Raw genomic sequence first — 23,478 nt, 5'->3', positions numbered from 1 at the left:
ATCACCTGGATTAACATCTTAAGTTTAATTCATCGAGGCACCGAAAGTGTTGTTGAGTTACTTGAAAGAAACATAGGTGAGCAAGGTGGACCTTAGCCAACAGAAGTTGAAGTTGAGGCACCTTGTGAACAAATCAAAATTGGACTTTAATGCTTGCTTGTTTATCTAGATTCAAACGGAAGTTTAGGCTCTAGTTATTTCTTTGCAAAGTTAGTTAATGCTGCAGAAGTAGATTAGCTTTAAAATTTGTGATTTGAGTTCAAGAACGGTTTCTAATGCTTCCCAATCTATCATCTAAATTTGTGATTGTAATCCCCTAACTGTTTCCCTACGCCCAATATCTTTCTTTGAATTTTCAACACCCTTTATTTATTTCCTGTTTTAATCGGTTACACAAACTTTCTCATTGCCTTAGCTATATTTGATCTATACAATTTCATAGTGTATCGCTTGGTCTCTGTGGATTCGATCCTGAAGTGTTAACGACGACACCACTAGATCGTGGTTGAGTGCACATTAGATTTTAATTGACCTTAGATCATAAAGGTGATTAGTTGATTACTTTAAAAATCAGCCACATTTTTTTCTTACCAAATATTCTTTGCTTTGCCTTGAATCTTCAACCATGCGGTCAAAGCATTTATGCATTTATGCATTTTTATGTGATATGATGGAGCATACATAAGGTTTTACAATTTTAGCCGTTATGGGATTTAATGGTTTAAATAGTGATTAATAAAACCTTTTTCAAACAAAAAAAAAATCTGTGATCATCTGAAGGACCTTTTGTTATATCATCTCCCATGGACTGAATCCACATTTATACAAAGCTTAGTAGATTTATGAAGATCCAAAAGTGATGTTTATAAAATAAAATAAAATTGAAATAAAGATATATGTTGGTTAAGATGAACCAAGTGTCTACGTACGATCTCAACATAAGCATTCTCTCACAATTTCCTTTTGGTGGTGAGAGCCCTTGATTGAGAGAAGACATTGTGTGTTTGCCCACCAAATTAGGCTCTTCAAACAAAAACCCTAAAGATAGAAAATATAACGAAACAACGAAAACAAAATTATAGGAGAATATAAGGAAATAAACAAAAAGTGAAATCTCAAACTAAGATGCGTGAATATCTCTGAAACCTTATGTTCTCTACCAAACATTCATCTTATTTCTTTTTCTTTTTTCTTAAGAGTCTATTATTTGACTTCTCCTCATTTTTATAATTCTTCCGACAAAGAAGAGATAGATCCCTTTGGGTGGGTTTAAAAAACTATAAGAAAAGAAAAAAAAAAAAGAAATAGTCAAATGAGAATACATTCTTCTGATCATTCATGGCTTTTATTAGCCGTTCTCGTGATTCTCCTCTCCTTCTCTGGAGCTCTCTCAAGCAATGACAAAGAGAAAGAGAAAGAGAAGAAGACGACTTCGGTCGATAAAAAGAAAGAAGTAACTTATGATGGAACGTCTTTGATCATCAATGGAAATAGAGAACTCCTTTACTCTGGCTCCATACATTACCCTCGTAGCACTCCTGAAGTAAATCATCCATATAATACTTAGTTAAAGTCGTTTTATCTTTTAGTATTGACTTGATTTTTGAGAATATCTGATGTGGGGTTTGTTCAGATGTGGCCAAACATCATCAAGAGAGCGAAACAAGGCGGGTTGAACACGATTCAGACATATGTTTTTTGGAACGTGCATGAACCTGAGCAGGGAAAGGTAATGTAAAATATTAACAAAAAAAAAAGAAAACAGAGAGAAGATTCATCTCATTGTTTTGAGGAAATTTTCTTTTGTTGTTTGGGACAGTTCAATTTTTCGGGTAGATCCGATTTGGTGAAGTTCATAAAATTAATTGAGAAGAACGGTATGTATGTAACCTTGAGGCTTGGACCTTTTATTCAAGCTGAATGGACTCATGGGTATGTTTCTTTGTTAATTATGTTATAATTTGATTCTCTCAAACTTTAAATCCTCTGATATATGTGACATGTTTCATGGTTATGGTTATGATGAATCATCAGAGGACTTCCTTACTGGCTGAGAGAAGTTCCCGGGATCTTCTTCCGTACCGATAATGAACCTTTCAAGGTATATTATTACTTTACTCATATGTGTATGTATGATATGTGTATGTGGATATGTGTGTGATGATGGAACAATTAAAGAAATTGGATAATACGATTGGTTGTAGGAACATACAGAGAAGTACGTTAGGGTGATACTTGACATGATGAAGAAGGAGAACCTTTTTGCTTCACAAGGAGGCCCCATTATATTAGGACAGGTAACATTGACTACAAAAATTAAAACATAAAGAAGAAAACCTAAAAACACTTTTGTAAGATATATAAATCATAAGATTTTGTAAATTGGGAATTGGATTCAGATAGAGAATGAGTATAGTGCAGTTCAACGAGCATATAAAGAAGATGGATTAAAGTACATTAAGTGGGCATCTAAGTTGGTACACTCGATGGATTTGGGGATCCCATGGGTTATGTGTAAGCAAAATGATGCTCCTGATCCTATGGTAAGTCATCTTTTTAACAATTCTATTAATGATTATAAAAACATGAATCACAAAATGTTAAATCAAGAACTTCAATCTTTTTAACAGATTAACGCTTGTAACGGACGACATTGCGGTGATACATTCCCTGGTCCAAACAAAGATAACAAGCCGTCTTTATGGACAGAGAACTGGACTACTCAGTGAGTTCTTCACTTGAACTCCTTAATTAGTATATTCTTGAAACAAAAGATACAATGTCTTGTAATTTGATTGTAGGTTCCGTGTTTTTGGCGATCCCCCAACACAAAGATCTGTAGAAGATATAGCCTTTTCTGTTGCCCGGTTTTTCTCCAAGAATGGAAGCCATGTTAACTACTACATGGTAATTCGGTTTCTCCAAAAAACCGAATTAAATAACAAGTGATTTATATGATTATGAATGTTGTTGAATTTTTGTTTTCGTATAGTATCATGGAGGCACCAACTTTGGAAGAACCTCCGCACATTATGTGACCACACGTTACTACGATGATGCACCTCTTGATGAATACGGTAAAACTATAAAAAAAAAAAAACAATTCTAGCATATGATCGTTGTGAATAAATAAAATCGAATCACTGATTAATTATATGTTCTCATTTTCCCTTTTCTTGCTATATACTAGGACTGGAAAAAGAGCCTAAGTACGGTCATCTCAAACATCTTCACAACGCACTTAACTTGTGCAAGAAGGCACTTCTATGGGGACAGCCTCGAGTCGAGAGGCCTAGTAACGAAACAGAGGTAATGACTTATATATATAGTGGAAGATTCCAAAATTTTGAATCATTCTTAGAAAATATTTATGTACTGTTTTGTAATTGCAGATTCGATACTACGAGCAGCCTGGAACAAAAGTTTGTGCGGCTTTTCTAGCGAACAACAACACAGAATCTGCAGAAAATATCAAATTTAAGGGCAAGGAATATGTTATTCCTCCTCGCTCCATCAGTATTCTCCCTGACTGCAAAACCATTGTTTATAACACCGCGGAGGTAATGACAAATTCAAAATCTTGTAGTAAATCCATAAAAGAAAAAAGAAAATGAATCATGAATTTTATTTTATTTTGGTTGCTATTTTGTTTCAGATCGTCTCTCATCATACTTCAAGAAACTACATGAAGTCAAAAAAAGCGAATAAGAATTTTGATTTCAAAGTGTTCACTGAGGCAGTGCCAAGTAAGATCAAGGGTGACTCTTATGTGCCCGTTGAGCTCTACGGCTTGACCAAAGACGAGACTGATTACGGATGGTACACTACAAGGTAAGTAAGGATATAACTGGACTATCTCTTAAGAAATGAAAAAGGAAGAAGAAGAAGAAAAAAATCATATGGACACATCACACAAATATATAGGAAATATCACTTTGTTTAATTTTCCATGCAGCTTTAAAATAGATGACAGTGATCTCTCTAAGAGGAAAGGAGGTAAGCCTACTCTAAGGATCGCTAGTCTTGGCCACGCGTTGCATGTATGGCTCAATGGAGAATACCTTGGTAAGATTAAGAACCATCGATGGGCTAAAACATTATGATGATTGGTTAATATTTACAAAAAAACTGACCAAAGTAATGAACTTGTTCAGGAAACGGACATGGTAGCCATGAAGAGAAGAGTTTCGTCTTTCAGAAGCCAGTTTCTCTAAAAGAAGGAGAGAACCACCTCGCCATGCTGGGAGTTTTAACTGGATTTCCAGTAAGAAATTAACATAGATCATGTTCTTAAAAAAGATTTAACAATAACAAAAACATTCAAGTTTTGATATATGAATGTTTTGTAACAACAGGATAGTGGATCTTATATGGAACATAGGTACACAGGTCCACGTAGTGTTTCTATCTTAGGCTTGAGCTCTGGACCACTTGATCTCACTGAACAAAACAAATGGGGAAACAAGGTTTGTTATGAATCTTAATTACTTGACCTCGATTGTCATGGCAATTTTGATCTGATTTTCCAAATCTATAGGTCGGTATGGAAGGCGAAAGGCTTGGAATCCACGCCGAGGAAGGATTGAAGAAGGTTAAATGGCAGAAACTCTCAGGAAAAGAACCAGGGCTTACATGGTACCAGGTGGGAAAAAAAACTCAAAACTTTCAGCAAATAATTTTGAGGTACCTTGAGAAACAAGAATTGTGATCTAATGAACAAATGTTTGAGATATTGCAGACATACTTTGATGCGCCAGAGAGCCAAAGCGCAGCAGCAATTAGGATGAATGGAATGGGGAAAGGTTTGATTTGGGTGAACGGAGAAGGTGTTGGTCGATACTGGATGTCGTTTTTATCGCCTTTAGGACAGCCTACCCAAGTTGAGTATCACATCCCTAGGTCTTTCTTGAAGCCCAAGAAAAATCTTCTGGTTATATTCGAGGAAGAACCAAATGTGAAACCAGAGCTCATCGACTTTGTAATCATCAATAGAGACACGGTATGTTCTTTTATTGGAGAAAACTACACGCCTAGTGTCAGACACTGGACCAGGAAGAATGACCAAGTCCAAGCCATCACTGATGACGTGCAACTCACGGCTAAACTCAAATGTTCCGGCACAAAGAAGATCTCTGCTGTGGAATTCGCCAGCTTTGGTAACCCGAATGGAACTTGTGGAAACTTCACTCTTGGGACTTGTAATGCTCCTGTCTCTAAGCAAGTCGTCGAGAAGGTAAATGAAAACTTGGCTTATGTTTGTAACTAATGTTACATGATAGAAGTAACGCAAACTTTTGTTTTTTTTGCAGTACTGTTTGGGTAAAGCACAGTGTGCGATTCCGGTGAACAAGAGTACGTTCCAGCAAGACAAAAAGGATTCATGCCCCAAAGTTGCGAAGAAGCTTGCTGTACAAGTCAAGTGTGGTCGTGACAAGAAAAACTAAGGGATTCGTTGAACGGTTTTATACTTAATGTAATTATGTTTTGTAGATACGTAAATTATGCATTAATTTTGTTGTTCCATTTTTTGAATTTATAAATTAAAACATTTTGCTGTAAATAAAAAATTAAGAATTAAAGAGATTTGTCATTTTTTGGTCTCCCATTTTCTTATGAAAAAATATAAAAGTTACATCGGAAAGATAAAAGCAACATCCTCCAGCATAATTGAATTAACAAAACTTGGCATATAAGCAAAGAAATGAAAACCTACTGGGAAAAAAAACTCATAGTTTGCCATCCGTCCCCAATGGTTTCGCTATACAAAATGAGATATATGGACTATCCAATATTTTGAGATAAAGCCATAGATCAAGATCACTTACCCCGTCTGAAGAAATCCACCACAATCTGAGTCTATAAAAAAGTTTCATCATACGAGATAGATACGTGATGTATAATGAAATTCCTAAAAGTAAGGTTGATTAGGTAAAATAGCAACGAGGAATATTGAAATTAGCAGATTCCCGGTGCCTTGACTCATTGATGTTGAATATGGTTAAAAATGTATTTATATGTTATTGTCAATAACTTACTTATTCTTAAGTGAAAACTAACACTTTATTTTTAAAACAAGAGGTTTTTTAAATAGATTTTTTAAGTTTATAATTTACTATGAAATATATGATTCTATTTTCTTCTTGAGGCCCGAAAATCTTTTGTCCAACTCTGTAAATACTATATCCAAATGTTCCATTTTTGGTTGTTCTACTTCTTCTCAGTAATGCATTGAATACCCTCATTTGTTAGGCTAATTACATCCTTATCCGGATACTTTTTATAAGAAAAATGGACTAAATGCCTGTATAATGTTTTTTAATCTTAATATTAACCATATTCATTTTACAGCTAAATCATTTTCAAGTCATTATTTTTGATGTTATAACCATTTTCATGAAATATAATTTTCTTTATAAGAACCAAAACATGTTATGACAATTAAGGAAGAACCAACATCACTACCAAACATGAACAAAAGATATAAAAGGAGAATCGTTTCTTCTTTCTATTTTATTTACTTCATTCTTTTGCGAATTTCATAGAAGTAGCCAAAAGCCACCACAGCAGCAGCGACTGCAACCCCGACTGCACTCTGTGCCAGCACCACGCTGTTGTCTGTTATCACCTTAGTGACTGAAGATGTTGGTGTGAACCCGAGCTCTGAGAGTTTCTTGTGTGACTCTGCGTAGTCTCTGAAGAATGCATCTTCGTCCTGTTATGGAACAAAATTAAGAAACTTATACATGTTAAGAAACAAAATGCCACTTGCATCATAATCATGGCTTGTACTCGATGCAGCTTGAGAATTAATAATTGAATGGGATCTTTGGATCAGAGTAAAGATAGACTCTCATAATTATACCTTTGCGTAAAGCTCGACGTAGTGACGGAACTCCGGGACTTCCAACAAAGTCTTGTCCGTTGAAAGTTTCAGCAAGCCCTCTGATTCTTCTTCTTTCAACAATTCCCTGTACCAACAGTGATCATGGTTTAAGTAATTGGGTAAACAAGACAACTAGTTTGTCTCAAACAAAAAACTATTCTGTCCACGGAATTAGAAGATCTTACACAAAGTATGAGTTATCAAACTTTAGAGGATCTTGAGTCCATGGTCCATCAAACCCTGATCGCTCTGGATGAGCTCTTCCCTAAATATTGAAATCTAATTTTAAAAAAACCTCATACATATCATATATATAATGCCAAATGACCAATGTATATTGTGGAACAAAGAATTTACCAGAGTATGAGCCCCTGAGAGTGCCACAATATCTTTATCAGACAATCCCATCCGGTAGAAGACATCTTTGAGATGTTTGAAACCTACATGCAAAATTAGCAGACATAACTTCAAACCAAAATTAAGTCAAAATGAAGATTTTGTTGTACATCGTGGAAACTCCATGACCGTCCAAATATGTGATCATCTTCCGTTATATGTTTGCTACTTAAATACAAAGTTCAGGTGTTTGTTTTTTATTCTGTAAAACGTGAGTATGTAATGAAATGAAAATTCATCAAACCTTGATGAGCATCAGGAAGTCTTCCTTCGTCAGTGCAGGCATTTGAATCCTATAAGAGTGAAACATACAGTTAATATATAGTTAATTGCTTTTGGAAGTAAGCTGTAATACCATTTTTCATAACGGCTAAGAAAGTATTACAATTCGGCCAGGAACAAAACTGATGTCAGGGCCACCAGTAACTTCAACCGCTACCACACCAGCAAGCTGAAAATGACAGAATCAATATCATGTGAAATTACTGACATCCGAAAGATGCTACTTATAAGATAATAGCAGCCCTGCTTGTGAACATTTGTTTTAGGAATTCACAGCTATAGCCTTAACATTATGATACCAAAGGAAAAAAACGGTGGTACAAATCATGGTATGTACACAGTCTTAGAAAATGTGATATAGATGTGAAAGCAAAAACATGCAAGTCCAGGCTAAAACAGGAAACCAATGATGAGTGAACAGTGTAAGGAAACCAATCGAAATGGTAATGCAGCTTTACTGACACAGCCAAATGTAGGAAATTTCCAAAAATTTACAATCGACGATCAAGTGGCACTTTTTAATGGTCTTTGGTGAGTGCATCTCCCTAGCACAGAAATGGAAGTGACGTTTTGTTAAATTCCTCCATGATTCTTACATTTGAACTACGATTTTGAAAACCAGAGAATACAAACAAAACAAGAACATTTTTTTTTCATATGTGACAAGAAAAATTCACACTGCAAAAACGCCAAATATTTCAATCATGAAGCACAAATTGTCAATTCCCCCTGTTTCTACACCCTGAAGACCGCAATCACACAACTCAACCGTATTTATCTAACACACTAACATCTTGATGAGTTTACACAATTGTCAATTCCCCTGTCTCTACACCATGAGTCTTACTTTTATGACTATGCAATTATAAAAGTTCATAGCAAAATTCGTTTTGTAGTTACCTGGTATAGGTCAGCATAACTAATTTTGGGATGTTTAGTTTTCACGTCCTCTGAAATATCAAAGGAATCAACATCAAATTCAAAAGTAAGACAAATTGATACATCAACACCACATAACAGTCATCCTAAGGTCGGCGTATAAAACGATTATGTTATACTTAGCATAATCAACTCTAATCCCAAAAAAACGAAGTATCTGATCCCTAATATGCAGAATTGAAAAAGGAAAAAAAACGAACCACAGAGATCGAGAGCGATCTTCAAACCACTATTAGCACCATGACTATACTCCTGTTCGTTCCTAATCGAACCATTAGGTCCACCAGTCTTCGATTCAGCATCATAAGTTCCAGCGTCATGCCACCTTTTTAAAACCAAAGAAGACAAACAACAACAACAACATGTAAAACAAAATCAAAATCACCGAGTAGCGAAAACAAATTCACACAACATGACGAGATTTCTCAAAACCCTCTCGCCGTCGTAGTCGATGGAAACTTACGCTAATCCGGAGCATGATCGGAGCGCAATTCTTCGTAGCGATGAGAGCACGGAGTTCACGGCGAGCCTTATCGATCTCCTTGAGGTAATCAGCGTCAACCACCACCGGTACCGCCATTGTTACTTTCTCGGAGACTGAGCGAGTGAGAAGAGCGTGTGGAAGAAGAATGATATAACAAACAATTTTTAGAAATATCTTTTTTTTTTTGGTTTTTTTTTTAATTCGTTGAAGTTTGAGCCGAAGAGATAAAGCACCCAATGGGGAAAACGCGAATAGATGGATCGGTGTCAGCAGTGATCTTCTGTTTTCGGCAGTATACTAACCTCTGGTGGACCACATTTGGCTATATCTTTAGTATTTGACGTTAGACATGGATGTCATTTTTATGTCATCGAAACGGCACGAGTAGATATATGGTATTTGAACGGCACGCATGTTTTTGTACCCACATTTTAAAAACTCAAAGTCTCAAACATACCGAAATATTCCAATAAATTCATTTATTAATAATACATGTATTAGCTAGCAACTAGTATTTCTTAGTATAAATTCAAACTCAACATGCATGATGAATACGATTGTTATATATATACTAATTAAATTTTAATTTACGGTATACCACACACTTATATTTTAAAAATTATTTATAATTTAGGTTGTATGTTATGTTTGTTTGTGAAAATTTATCACGAAAAATATAGGATATTTATTTTGTTAAAGTAAAATATTTTTATTAAAAGATTAATTTTTCTCTATGGTCTTATTGTGATTTCTTTTTTTTTTACAACTATTGTAAATATATTTATTCTGATTATATATCATGTAAAATGCGTGGAATTTAAAATTTAAAAAAAAGATGTGAAAAAAATGTGAGTTAGAAATGAGGAAGTAAATCTCAGTATCCCACATCGGCTCTAGCATCGGAAAGAGGCTAAATCTTAGACCTTCTTTATTGGGGGGGGGGGTTCATAAGAGAGATCTTAGTGTTTTGTTGGAAAAAAAATAATCAGAAGAAAAGAAAAAATGTAAGGGAGTCACTTATATAGAAACCTCAATTCTGTTCTAAGAGACGAAACGTGTCAACGCGCTGTTGGCCAGAAAAAAATAATAGAAAAGGGGAAAAAAATTGGCTTGCGATTAATTTCATTTGCTTTGTCTTTCTCTTTCTCTCGCTATCGAAGACTGGAAACGACAAAGGTGAGAATTTGGAATCGAAGGTTCTGGAGGAAGAGGAGATTGCTGTCGTAAGAGATGCGTAACAGAGGCGAATGAATGACTCGGCCGTGTCCCATCGTGATGCTTGAATCGTCTCTGTGACATGAAGCAGACGATTTGAATTCGGAGTCAACTCAATCGGAAGAGATTGAGTCAATTGGAATCAGAGGGTAAGTTTCTCAATACAATAGATTGTAATCCCGATTAGTGTTTTATGACTAGGGTTCTTTGATTTCGGATCGCAATTTATGGTTATTTGATGTTTTTTTAGAAAATTAGGGTTCTTGGTGTTCATGTGTTCCGATAGGATCCATACTTTTAGTAGATTTATCTTCTTAATGTTCGATTATGATGAAGCAGAATAGATTTTGGTATGTGTTTGTTCTGAGTAATTTAAAGTGATGCCTTTGATCGTTAAGTGTTGCTTTAAACGGATGTGGGTCTGTTTGTGTTCTTGACACATGATCGTAGAGGAAGAAGAAGAATCGAAAAAAATGATTAAAGTCCGTTCTTTTTCTTCCCTGTGAATTCCACCGCAAACCCAAAAAACAGAACAAAAAAAAACTTCATTTTATTGTTCTCTCTCTCTTTTGGTCCAACTTGTGAGTCTCAAAGTTTGGTAATTTATCATTTTTGGTTAAAAATTATGTGTCTTTTTGATCCTTTTTCTGATAATTAGGGGTGATTTTAATTGATTGATTGAATGTGGTTTTGGAGATTCTTCATGACACACTCACTGGTTGTCTATTTTCATTATGTGTAGGAGGGATTCTGGTTTCATCGCGCCGAGAAAGACTACTTGATGCTTGCGTATTGGATCCCCAAAGATGTCCATACGCTTCCTGCCAATGCATCTCACCGTGTTGGCATAGGTGCCTATGTCATTAACCACAACAAAAGAGGTGTGATGAGATGAGATTTTCAATGTCTTTTTTTTCATTTGAAAACATCTCCAAGAATGGATCACATCTCTGTTTCTGTATTTTTTTTATCCAAAAGGTGCAGGTAGTTCAAGAGAAGACAGGATGATTTCAAGGCCAATGTTTCGGCGCCTGATCAACAAGGAAACTTGTACTACAACACTTGCGACTTACATTCGGGTCATTGACCTTCAATATAGCAGTCCTCACAGATTCTAACGAAGCTGGTTTATTTGCTTCCTCTCTCTCTCTCTCTCTCTCTCTCTCTCTTTATGTAAGCATTTTGACGGACTCTTGAATCTATTTAGCCCTCAACCAAAAACATAAAAAGCCTCACAAATGAAAACATTTGCATTCAGTGCAATCCAAATGCAATACAATGGCTTTAGGTTACATACAAGATTCAATGAAGCAGATTCGTTAGTGATTACTATTGTTCAACAAACACACTTGATCCTCTTTACACAGATTCAAACAAGCTGGTTTATTTGTCAACGTCTATTTATTTACCAAAACAAGATCCCAAATATTTTTGATTTTGGAGCAAATCAGTATTAAAATTAATCCTTTTCTCCATTTATAAATTGCACTCCTATTGTAATATGTATTAATGTTTTTATTATGTTTTGTATGTTTGAAAATTAATTAAATGTAATATTTTCTATTTTTATAAAATCTGAAATGTTTACACATTTATACCATTTCTATTCTATCTAAAATTTTTAAATTTCAAAAAACAATATTTTAAAAAATAAGAGACCCAAAATTAGAACCTAATATTGGAGGAGAAAATTTTAACTAAGAGATCATGGGTTCTTATATTCAAAATAATACACAATTTATTCATATAATAATCAAACAATGTTTAACAACCCCATTATAAGGGCATCTCCATTGGGAGACTCTTATTTTGAAGCTCTATTTTTGATTAAAAAGTGTAGTTTTACAAAATAAGAAGTTTTTCTTGTTGAATAAAATTATACTCCTCCATTGGTAGACTCTTATTAGGCTTCTTATTTTTGAAAAAAAAAAATTATTTTTAAAATATAATTAATTTAAGTAGAACAATTGGTTTAAAGAGCAGTCATGTGTAAGGCTGTGTGAATCATAATAGAGTAGCAAACCTTGTCATAACACCGGGAATCAAACAACTTAGAAAATACATACACCGTAGAAGCAGCAACAAACATGGCTCTACGAGATGCCCATTTCAGACACGATACTACTCCTATATTGTTCTCCCACCTCGCCACCTGATTGTTACACAAAACCCCGGACAAATTTAGATACTGTGACAAGCACAAGGAAAATCCATGCTCCTAACAACTACGAATAACAATATCTACGTTTTTCGTGGAGAGAAGGTAATCACATTCTGTATCTTTCGCTTGGAGAAGGCATAAGTTTAGGTTTAAATTGGTAAAGCCGGTATGTTGTTTTGCAGAAATGTGGTTTTAGTTTGGAGCCTTCACAAGGTACATCCATAGAAGCCACCACCTTCACACGAGATGACAAGTATGTTCTGTCAGGTAATACATTTGTTAGGAACTCTACACAACATCCAAGTCCAAATTATGAAACTACTCGACCAAATCAGATAAAATATAGACCTCACAATAAGTTTTCATTTTCGGATACAGGTTCAGGAGATGGAACCTTAAATGCTTGGAACATCGAGAACCCATCTGAGGTAAATGTAGAATAATCAACACCACCAGAAATGTGTCAAACGGACCCTACAAAAGAGATTGAAATTGGGTTGAGTAGTCATAACTTAGAGTTACAAGAGCAGTCATGTGTAAGGCTGTGTGAATCATACTAAGTAGCTAACCTTGTCATAACACCGGGAATCAAACAACTTAACAGCACCTACTTCCATTGCAATAGCAAACACCAGGCCTTGTTGGTCATACGCAACTGCAGGCCTACCACGAAGATGTAGAATTCCCTATTGACTAAAAGGGTAAGCCTAAATCATGAAACCATATACATTCACAGAGAGACAATTAAGGAAGAGAGGTTAAATCGAGAAAACTTGTTCTAATTTTCACGGAGAAATTCCAAGGACGAAAAAAAAAAAAACAAAAGGCAGTTTTCTGCAAAAAAAATCTAGCAATATTGAGACGTATCCCATATGACTTTCTCAGACTATGTAAAACTGGAAAACTAACCTGGCAGGCATTAACACGAAGATCCCAGAGTATGACACTTCGGTCGAGAGAAGCAGACATGAGGAGACATACAAAGCGATACAACCCTGAAACAGAAGAACATTTTCGATCGATGTTCACATTACTAGTGTAAGTAGGTAGGTAAACAAACATATATCCAATTCCCAATTGCAGAGGTGATATCAGACCTGTCTTTATGCCCTTTAAAGTAGCCAAGGATCCGATTATCATACATTGAGAGATATCTCACTTGATCCCTTGGGAACCCCATGCTAACCACTTTGTCGTTTACATCATCGACCGCCACTTCCACCGCTACTGATGGCTGAAGCCATTGGTAATACTTGTGGTAGTGGGCGTGCCATAGAACCATAACTTTGCAAAAACGAACCAGATGCAGCAAGTAAGGCTAAAGTGTGATAATTATCATTATCCTAACCACATTGAAGACCAAACGAGAAGTTAAATGAGTCAAATTTTACATACTTGATATTTTGCCAAACAGATCATCTGATGGAAGAAAAAATTGAATCAACCAATGGACAAGATCGATGGAAACATACAATTTATGCCTAAAATTCATTTTAATTCATGGCTAATTTCGTTAATCCTAATAAAAATCATGCCTACGAACACAAAACAAAAGAGATATTGAAGAACCCTAATTTTCGAAAATCCAAAAGCCTAATTTCGAAAAAATCGTTATAAAAAAACAAGAATTCAAACAAATAGAAACATGAAAATACCTTTGCTGTGTTGTTCTGATTGCTTAATCATCACCCGACTGAATATTGTTTAATCAAAAAGTGCAACGAACGGAGATTGTTAATCGCAAATCCCACGGCTTTTGGGAAGTGAACGAACACGGTCGCGAAAGAGATGGGGAGAAGAAAGAGAAAGAAGGGAAAAAAAAAATAGGAAAAAATAACATTGTCTTTGTATCATAAATAAAACCAATCAGATGGCTACACGTACCACACAAGAGTCGATCACAAAGCTTACTAATTAAGAGGCAACTCTTGTGTTTTCGATGAGTTTTGATTTATTTTTTTGTCCCAAAAATATAAGAGTCTTGGCTAAATCCTCCCAATGGACTTGCTCTAACATACCACCGATAACCTTGCTCTTACTTGTATATAAAATTAAAAATAGAAAGTGGTCAGCTCAGGTCAACACTCGTAAGTAAGGTTTTGATTAACGTTAATCCAAATTGGTAAGCTAAATTAATAAATCCAACAAAATGCCATTTTTTAATCGAAAAGTTTATTGCCGCTAAAATGAAATGTCTCCATTTTCTAGAACCTCTCCAGGACTCAAGAGTAACAACAATGGCGGAACTCGTGGTTGACGCGGTTTACCTTAAGGAGATCGACAAAGCTCGCCGTGCTCTCATCGCTACCAAGAATTGCGCTCCGATCATGCTCCGATTAGCGTAAGTTTCCATTTCTGATTCTCTCCTATTTGAGTGCTACGAACTTGAGAAATCTCGCGGATCTTGTGCGATTTCATGTTTTGTGTTCTCTGGTTTTGTGAAAAGGTGGCATGACGCTGGAACCTATGATGCTAAATCGAAGACCGCTGGACCTAATGGTTCGATTAGGAACGAAGAAGAGTATAGTCATGGTGCTATTAGTGGATTGAAGATCGCTATCGATCTCTGTGGTGCGTTTTTCTCGTTTTCCAACTCTGCGGATTAGGGTTTGAAGTTGAGATTCAGTGATTGAGTACTTCGTTTAATTAGGGATTCCGTTTCTTAGCTTTTGCTTACACCTAATTTGTTCATAGGTGATGAGATCTATCACAATTTGAACCTTGTTTTCGAACGTTTTATACATAGACCTAGAGATGATTATGTGTTGGCTATGTAATCAGATCGTTCTATTAGTGGTCCTGTGAATTTATGAGAAGTTCTTTCACATGTTAAATTTTGTTACTGTGTGACTCATATACTCATTTATGTTAGCAACCATTAACTTGTACTCATGTGGTGTATCATTTTGTCTAGTGACTTGAGAAGTTTTCTGAAAAACAATCTTACTTCTTCTTTTGAATTTGATGTTGATTCTTTGATATTTCAGAGGACGTGAAAGCTAAACATCCCAAAATCACTTATGCGGACCTATACCAGGTAACTAAAACGAATTTTGCATAAAGGTTTCTACTGGATTTAAGACTGTAAACAAAGATCAGCATTAGATCGATCCCTTTTGTTTAGTTGTGTTGGTAGTATAATTTCATATTGCCTTGTTATTTGTTCTCTTTCAGTCTTTCTTTTAGAATTCTCACGAAAAATATATCACTTATGTCTCAGAAACTCATCAGAAGTGTTAGTTTGTTAGATATATTCGGTTGAGTTGTCCTCAGGGTGTAGTAACAGGGGAATTGACAATTATGCTTCAGGATTGTAATATTAATTTGGCTACTTTGCAATGTGAAGATTCTTCACACTAATGGTCTCTTTGGTGTTTTTAGGCGCAAATTTATGGTGTCAATGTCACAATTATGGAGGAGATATAACAAAACTCTAGAGTTTGTATATTAAGATTAAGATTTATAAAAGCACTTCTTTTATTAACTTTGAAACTCACTCAAAACAAAGCCTCTCAATCTCTCTCTCAAACTCTTACAACATTCTCTCATCAAAGTATCTCTATTTATATAACACCAAAACCAAAACCAAATCCTAATATGAATCCTTCTATGCTTAGATATCTCCTAAACATATTTGACCTTATCTTCCTTAACCATTGCTCGGTTAAGTAATTAACTTATTCCTCAAGTTAACCTCAAGCTTATCCAACATTCTCCCCCATAAGCTTGAAATTCTTCTTCAAGACTTCTTGCACACCTATGTGAACTCTCATTTCCTTGAACCTGTTCTTCTCAAGCGCTTTTGTAAGAATGTCAGCTCTCTGTGCAACTCCAGGAACATGCTCGACTGCAACCAACCCGTTCTCAATGCACTCTCTAATGAAATGGTATCGACGGTGAATATGTTTGCTTTTTCCGTGGAAGACAGGGTTTTATGTGAGAGCAATTGCAGATTTGTTATCCACTCGAATTGTCACTGATTCACTCTCGGTCCCATTAATCTCTACAATCAGGTCCTGCAACCGTATCGCCTGTTTAGCTGCCTCAGTGGCAGCCATGAATTCTGCCTCACAAGAAGAAAGAGCTACAACTTGTTGTTTCTGGGAACACCATGTTATCGGACATTCATTGAAATAAAAGATATGATCAGCAGTACTTCTTCCATCGTCTAAATCCACACTAAGACTGCTATCACTGAAACCCACAAGACCAGTTTTGTTTCCTCGCTTGAAATAAAGACCGTGTGAAGTCGTCCCTCGAAGATACCTCAAAACTTGTTTTAACACAACTCCATGTGACTCTCTAGGCTCCTGCAGATACCTGCTAAGAACACCAACAGGGTATGATAAATCTGGCCGAGTATGAAGCAGGTATCTAAGACATCCTATGGTTCTTCGATAACACTTCTCATCAATAGATTGTTCATGCTTTGCTTTACAAAGCTCTAAGCCAAACTCCATAGGAACAAGAACAGAATTGCATTCACTCATCCCTGTCTCAGCAAGAATCTTCTTAACATAACTTTCTTGTCGTAACATGATCCCATCTTTCTCTTGCAAAACCTCAATACCAAGGTAGTATGTAAGTTTTCCTAAGTCGCTCATTTCAAATTTACTTGCCATTCTCTTCTTGAAGTCAAGTATTAACTTGATGCTAGAGCCTGTGACTAGCAAGTCGTCCACATAAACAACTATGATGAGGAGATGCCCATGTTCTTGCTTCCTATATAAAGAGGGTTCCTTATAACATTTTTCAAATTTCAATTCCAGAAGAATTTGATTAAGCTTAGTGTTCCATGTCCTAGGTGCTTGTTTTAATCCATAAAGGGCTTTATGCAGTTTGTAGACTTTCTCTTCCCTTCCCTGAACAACAAAACTCTCAGGTTGTGTAACATATACATCTTCTCTTAATTCACCATGAAGAAATGCAGTGTTAACATCCAGATGATGTATCTCCCAACCACTTATAGCTGCAAGTGCAATAATAAAACGTATCGTTTCTATCCTAGCAACAGGTGCAAACACCTCATCAAAATCAATCCCATGCCTCTGTACATATCCTTTTGCCACTAGCCTCGCTTTGTACTTATTGATGCTGTTATCCGAGTTTCGTTTCACTTTAAATACCCATTTTAAACCAATAGGTTTACATCCTAATGGAAGATCCACCATACTCCATGTTTTGTTCTTGTTGATCGATACAATCTCTTCTTGACATGGATCTCTCCAAACTTTCATTTCTATCGCCTCTTCAAAACACGCAGGCTCCCCATCAATGGCAAGCAATAACTGTTCTCCCTCAAGTTCTGCTAGTAAAACATAATCCTGCAAGTAACTTGGTTTATTGGTTTGTCGTACTGACCTTCTCAACACAGGTGAGTCTTGTATCGGTTGTGCTTGTCTTTCACCCGAAACTGATTCTATTTCATCAACACAAGACTCTTCTTCTTCTATGATATCATTATTGGTTATGTTCTCTCTATCTTCCCCTATTTTTGCAATCACTTCTTCCTCTCTGATTCCATTGTTCCCAAAAGCTCCAAAACTGAGAGTAAACATCCCGGAATCCATAGATGATTCTTCTACATTTCTCCACTTCCAGCTCTGGTCTTCGACAAAAACAACATCCCTACTAACAATGATCTTTCGACTAGTAGGATCAAGAAGCCTATAAGCTTTAGAACCGGGTTCTGTACCTAGATTAACCAGCAGTTTTGATTTGTCATCTAACTTTTTAAGATGTGGAGTCTCAGTCTTTGCATAACAAATGCAACCAAACACACGAAGATGTTCAACATTCGGCTTTTTCCTTTTAAAAGCTTCATACAGTGTAATATCTTCCAACACTCTTGTCCCCACTCTGTTAATAAGATAAGTTGCATGCCTTATCGCCTCTCCCCATAAGTAATTCGGCATGTTCATGTGTTTTAGAAGACTTCGAGTCATTCCTAACAATGTCTTGTTCCTTCTTTCTACTACTCCATTCTGTTGAGGCGTGTAAGGTGCAGTAAAATGTCTAGTGATTCCTTCTTTTTCACAAAATAGTTGAAATTCTTGAGATGTGAACTCCCCTCCTCTGTCTGTTCGAAGTGTTTTGATGGTGTTTCCAGTTTCATGTTCGACTGAAACTTTAAATCTCTTGAATTTTTCAAACGCCTCGCTTTTCTCCTTGAGAAGTATAGTCCACATATAACGAGAAAAATCATCAATTAACACAAAGATATACCTCCTTTGCGCAGCTGTAGTTGGTGAAATAGGTCCACAAAGATCTCCATGAACAAGCTCTAGCGCTTGTTTTGCTCGATAAGAAGTACTTTGGGGAAAAGTTTGTCGTGATTGTTTACCAAACAAACATGATGCACACGGTTCTCCCCTCTTAGAGATACTAGATATTCCGATAACCATCTTCTTTGTAACCATCTTCTGAATCGTTTCAAAGTTCACATGTCCAAGTCAAGCATGCCACTTGCTTGACTCATTTAAACCTGCAACATGCAGACATTTTGTGTTTTCCACCTCCAACTCCACTTTGTACAGCCTGTTCCTTGATCGAATAGCTTTTACTAGTAAGTTTCCTTCTCGGTCGTGCAAGGTCAAGAAATCTTCCCTCATTCGAACAACACAACCGGATTCAGTTGTTTGACCGAGGCTGATGATATTGCTTTTGAGGTCTGGAATGTAATAAACCTCTGCAAGTATCTTTTGTTCTCCATTCTTGGTTATAAACAAAATAGAACCTTTACCCTTTATATCCACAAGCGAGTCATCACCAAAACGAACCATTCTTGTGATCCTTGTGTCGATTTTGCGGAACCATGCACTGTTTCCTGTCATGTGATTACTGGCCCCGTTATCAAGATACCAAACCCTGTCCAAACACGCATCAAGCTCCTTTGGCTTCACATTCTTCTCATTAAGGTACACCACTTCATGCATTAAGAGTGGTTCTGCTTCGTGAGTGTCTTCTTCTTCTTTCTCTTGTAGTTCTTGTAGTTTGATTAGTTTAAGTAGTCTATCCGGACACTCAGAGGCATAATGTCCTAACTTGTCACACCTAAAACATGTTATCTTGGACTTATCCCATTGTTAAACCTTTCGCGACCCCTTCCTCGTCCACGAGCAGATCCTCTACCTCTGCCTCCATCATAGAAATCTTGCATCTGTGGAGCTGGAGCCGAGGAGTTTGTGTATAGCAGCTTCCCTTGACCTTCTACTGGAACGTTTGTGTTTGTATTTGCAAACAAAAGCTTGCCCTGACCATCCTGTGATTCGTCTTCTTCTTTAATTCGTTCTTCATAAGTTTTTAACCTCCCAACTATGTCTTCAAACGTTGTAGTGTTGAGGTCAAGAAACTGTTCAAGAGCTGCAATTATATGTATGTATTTTGCTCTAGGTAGGCTCTTGAGAAATTTCTTAACAATCTTTGTTTCTTCGATTGTTTCTCCCAAAGAAGCCGACTTACTGGATATTTCAGAGAGCTTACCTACAAAATCGTCTATCGTATCAGTATCCTTCATCCTCAATCTATCAAACTCAGCCATCAACGTCTGTAGTCTAGCTTCTTTAACTCGATCTGCACCAAGGTTTCTTGACCTAATAGCATCCCAGACTGCTTTGGATTTTTCATGATTTCCAACTTGTAAAAGGAGTGCCTCTGGTATGGATTGGAATAGCAGGGCCTTGGCAAGATCATTCTTCTCGATATCTTCTAGTCCCGGATCAACTGTTTCCCAGACTTTATTGACTCGCAGCACCACCGTCATCTTCATGGTCCAAACAGTATAGTTTGAGCTGTTTAGCATCGGGCATTGCAGGGACGAAGAACCTCCTTCCTTCGTCTTGTTAGTAGTTACAGCTAATTCACTCATAACTTCTTCTTTCGAACGATTCGTAGCAAGGTTTTGATTATCAAAGAAACAAACCTAAGTTGCTCTGATACCAAATCTAGAGTTTGTATATTAAGATTAAGATTTATAAAAACACTTCTTTTATTAACTTTGAAACTCACTCAAAACAAAGCCTCTAAATCTCTCTCTCAAACTCTTACAACATTCTCTCATCAAAGTATCTCTATTTATATAACACCAAAACCAAAACCAAATCCTAATAGGAATCCTTCTATGCTTAGATATCTCCTAAACATATTTGACCTTATCTTCCTTAACCATTGCTCGGTTAAGTAATTAACTTATTCCTCAAGTTAACCTCAAGCTTATCCAACAAAAACTTAACCATTTCTGTGCTAGAAAATTTGCATCACGGACACGAAAGACCAAAATATAAAAAGTGCCACTTGGTCTTTGAGTGTGAATTTGTGAAACAGTTCATGAATCTGGTAGTGTCAATAAGGCTGCATGAACATTTCAATTGGTTGCTGAAACTGTGCTCATCAGTGTTGTTCTATTTAGCCCTTGATTATATGAAGCGTACATATTTTTGGCTGATGCACATATCCTAAATTGTACTATCGTTTTCTCCATTTGGTATCATATAGCAAGCATGTTTTTAATCTAAGTCGTTTTCTATCGATAAATGGCTCTGTCATTTTTTAGCTTGCGGGTGTTATAGCAGTTGAAATTACTGGTGGACCTGACATCAGTTTTGTTCCGGGAAGAAAAGTAAGATTTTGTTAGCCTTTTAAGATAGTTTAACAGCTTACGTCCAAAAGCATTTAACTAAATAAAATGTATATTTCACTCTTATAGGATTCAAATGCCTGCACCAACGAAGGAAGACTTCCTGATGCTAATCAAGGTTGGATGAAATCTTTTTCCATTAATAACAAACTCTTCTACGTTTTGCAGAAAATCAAATACCTAAACTTTGTATTTCAGTAGCAAATAAACGATGAACAATATAATGATCATTTTGAATGTAATCTTCCTCAGTGATGGGTTAAATTGGCATGCAGGTTTCAAACATCTTAAAGATGTCTTCTACCGGATGGGACTGTCTGATAAAGATATTGTAGCACTCTCAGGGGCACATACTCTGGTAAATTCTTTGATTGCACGATTCACATTCTTCGTATGGTATTAAAGTATAAAAGTCTTAATTAGATTTCAATTTTTAGGGAAGGGCTCATCTAGAGAGATCAGGTTTCGATGGACCATGGACTAGAGATCCTCTCAAGTTTGATAACTCGTACTTTGTGTAAGATCCACTAAACTCATGGACAGTATTTTCTTTGGGTACAACAAATAGTTCTGACTGATTATTAGATGGTTTAATCCTAATCTCTGTTGGTCTCAGGGAATTGCTAAAAGGAGAAGAATCAGAGGGTTTGCTAAAACTTTCGACAGATGAGACTTTGTTGGATGTCCCAGAGTTCCGTCGTTATGGTGAGCTTTACGCGAAGGTACTATTCTGAAAGCCTATCTTTTATTCTGATCCAAGAAACCAATTTGAGACAAGCCAAGATTGGTGTTGCAAGTGGCCTCTTGATTTTTCTTCTTCTTGTCTTTTATTTTACAACAGGACGAAGATGTACTCTTTAGAGACTATGCAGAGTCACACAAGAAACTTTCAGAGCTCGGGTTCTCACCAACGGCTTCAGTTACCGAGGAGACTAAGTGGATCATAACTCTGAAATTAGAACTTTCAAAGCGTGGAGTCGCAGTCGTTGCTGCTGTTGTGGCCTTTAGCATCTTCAATGAAGTTCGCAAAAGGATGAAGTAAATGAGATAGAAAGAAGAAACGATTCCTCTATAACCTTCTCTCTGGATTTTATGGCTTTTGTTGGAATTCTTTGCATGCATTTATCAAGAAAATATGAACTAGTTCTTATATTCTGCGACAAAGGGAACTCATCCAACAGTTAGTGATCGGCACTTTCAGTGGTTTTGGCTGCTCAGTTAATGTTTTCGTTCAGGTTTTTCAGTTTAAGGGAAAAACATTATAATATCAAATCTAGTTTCGATCGGTTCATCGGTATATATGACTGGGATCTTAACCGGACATATCTTTAGTACTAATTGTTGGTTAGAATTGGTTCAGTTCTTATTTGTTTCCAGTTTTCAGATTTCTAAGTAATATCATTTCTACAGATTCAAATCGGTTAGGTCCAGTAAAATTTAAGTGTGGGTTCGGTAATAGTTTGGTTTATTACAGCCTCGATTAGGTTTGGTTTAGAACATATCTCAAAGCCAAGTGGTTTAATATGTTATTTCGGTTCAGTTTGGTTCAGAGTGGTTGGTTCCATTTGATTTGATATTGGAAACCCAATTTTTGAGAGCTATGGTTGCCTCGTACTCTACGTAACATTGAGATCTTTTCAATACATGTATCAAGTAGGCAATAAAATGAAATAAAGATTGGTGAAAAAGTACCCACCACACCTTACACACAACAAGTGGGACTCACCTGAAACCGAACCCTATCGAGGACTTGACATGGTTGGTATTGTTAGGTACGAAGCTTCCTTAGACTTTTTTTGGTTTTATGCATGTTCCTCCTTTTTTTTTTTTTTTTTTAATTTCTAATGTTTAGGATAATATTTTGTGTATGCATTCTTCTGGATCAGCCAAGTATTATTTTTTACTCTTTTATTGATTTTGTTTCCTCAACATTCGTGTTTTAGTTTTGTATTGAGATTTCAGTACTATGTGTGATTCTTTTCTTTTTTTTTTTGGAATCGGCCAATATTAGTACTTTATCATTTACGTTTGTATGATAGTAGTAGATGGAGATTGCAGTTGCAGACGCAAACACACATAAAAATGAGGAGGGGTTAATATGGTAATTAGAAAAAAGTAGTTAGAACAACTTTTTAGGATGATCGGTGTAGTATGTTGCAATCTGTCTTGGTACATTGTAATTAAGGTAAAGGTCGGGCCATGACATTCTCTTTCATTGTAAACCACTATTTCCTCTTTTATTTTTATTTTTAACTATGTCATTTTCTTATGTAAAATGTCCTTCAAAACATACTTTTACTTTCTTGTCTTTTAAACCATTTACACAATTTCTACACTTTTCCTGAACCTACGACTTTGGATATATACTCGAACCACTTATTCTTCTTTAGTATTACATGGTTTAATATGAAAATCCTGAGTTTGGTTTCTCGAACGTTGTATACAAGACATTTCATGGGGTTTTCCTTTTCTAATTTCTTGAT

The 23,478-nt window shown here is 36.1% G+C and overlaps 4 protein-coding genes across 34 annotated transcripts; 2 read left to right on the top strand and 2 right to left on the bottom strand.

Moving 5' to 3' along the window:
* The first annotated feature begins 971 nt into the window (after positions 1-971).
* On the top strand, positions 972-5,590 carry LOC104766976 (beta-galactosidase 13). The gene is made up of 18 exons (XM_087502562.1): positions 972-1,543; positions 1,634-1,729; positions 1,820-1,932; positions 2,035-2,101; positions 2,205-2,297; positions 2,400-2,543; positions 2,631-2,725; positions 2,802-2,907; positions 2,993-3,077; positions 3,191-3,309; positions 3,393-3,560; positions 3,656-3,831; positions 3,956-4,065; positions 4,155-4,264; positions 4,356-4,466; positions 4,538-4,642; positions 4,739-5,233; positions 5,310-5,590. The coding sequence occupies exons 1-18, from the start codon at positions 1,313-1,315 to the stop codon at positions 5,442-5,444; spliced, it is 2,559 nt and encodes an 852-aa protein (XP_087358688.1). The 5' UTR covers positions 972-1,312; the 3' UTR covers positions 5,445-5,590.
* Positions 5,591-6,388: 798 nt separating this feature from the next.
* On the bottom strand, positions 6,389-9,185 carry LOC104766975 (L-ascorbate peroxidase 3-like). Its single transcript, XM_010490949.3, has 9 exons — positions 8,964-9,185; positions 8,701-8,824; positions 8,462-8,511; positions 7,665-7,730; positions 7,524-7,572; positions 7,241-7,323; positions 7,069-7,148; positions 6,863-6,968; positions 6,389-6,712 (listed from the first exon to the last, which is right to left on the bottom strand). The coding sequence occupies exons 1-9, from the start codon at positions 9,078-9,080 to the stop codon at positions 6,515-6,517; spliced, it is 873 nt and encodes a 290-aa protein (XP_010489251.1). The 5' UTR covers positions 9,081-9,185; the 3' UTR covers positions 6,389-6,514.
* A 3,000-nt stretch (positions 9,186-12,185) lies between these two features.
* On the bottom strand, positions 12,186-14,366 carry LOC104766973 (protein ANTHESIS PROMOTING FACTOR 1). Of its 30 annotated transcripts, none has more exons than XR_015591140.1 (7): positions 14,016-14,366; positions 13,458-13,644; positions 13,270-13,355; positions 12,930-13,053; positions 12,709-12,834; positions 12,471-12,620; positions 12,186-12,351 (listed from the first exon to the last, which is right to left on the bottom strand). XR_015591140.1 is itself a non-coding variant. In XM_087502114.1 (7 exons), exons 4-7 carry the CDS (start codon positions 12,975-12,977, stop codon positions 12,327-12,329), a joined length of 324 nt encoding a protein of 107 aa, XP_087358240.1. In that variant the 5' UTR covers positions 12,978-13,053; positions 13,270-13,355; positions 13,458-13,644; positions 14,016-14,212; the 3' UTR covers positions 12,186-12,326. The 30 variants fall into 30 exon arrangements, 19 of the variants coding, with proteins under 19 accessions (XP_087358240.1, XP_010489246.1, XP_087358239.1 ...); XR_015591142.1 differs by having other exon boundaries at positions 12,714-12,834; positions 14,016-14,212; XR_015591134.1 differs by having other exon boundaries at positions 12,930-13,046; positions 14,016-14,212.
* Positions 14,299-22,267, top strand: LOC104766972 (L-ascorbate peroxidase 3-like). Of its 2 annotated transcripts, XM_010490942.3 has the most exons (10): positions 14,299-14,482; positions 14,569-14,701; positions 14,807-14,931; positions 15,348-15,397; positions 20,912-20,977; positions 21,065-21,113; positions 21,271-21,353; positions 21,433-21,512; positions 21,612-21,717; positions 21,837-22,267. In XM_010490942.3, exons 2-10 carry the CDS (start codon positions 14,598-14,600, stop codon positions 22,035-22,037), a joined length of 864 nt encoding a protein of 287 aa, XP_010489244.1. In that variant the 5' UTR covers positions 14,299-14,482; positions 14,569-14,597; the 3' UTR covers positions 22,038-22,267. The 2 variants fall into 2 exon arrangements, with proteins under 2 accessions (XP_010489244.1, XP_010489243.2); XM_010490941.3 differs by lacking the exon at positions 14,299-14,482 and having other exon boundaries at positions 14,510-14,701.
* Positions 22,268-23,478: the final 1,211 nt, after the last annotated feature.

Source organism: Camelina sativa, chromosome 19, assembly GCF_030686135.1.
Source record: "Camelina sativa cultivar CO46 ecotype springtype chromosome 19, ASM3068613v1".
Taxonomy (NCBI): Eukaryota; Viridiplantae; Streptophyta; class Magnoliopsida; order Brassicales; family Brassicaceae; genus Camelina; species Camelina sativa.
The sequence above is the reverse complement of the archived record's forward strand: the minus strand, read 5'-3'. Positions and strand labels throughout refer to the sequence as shown.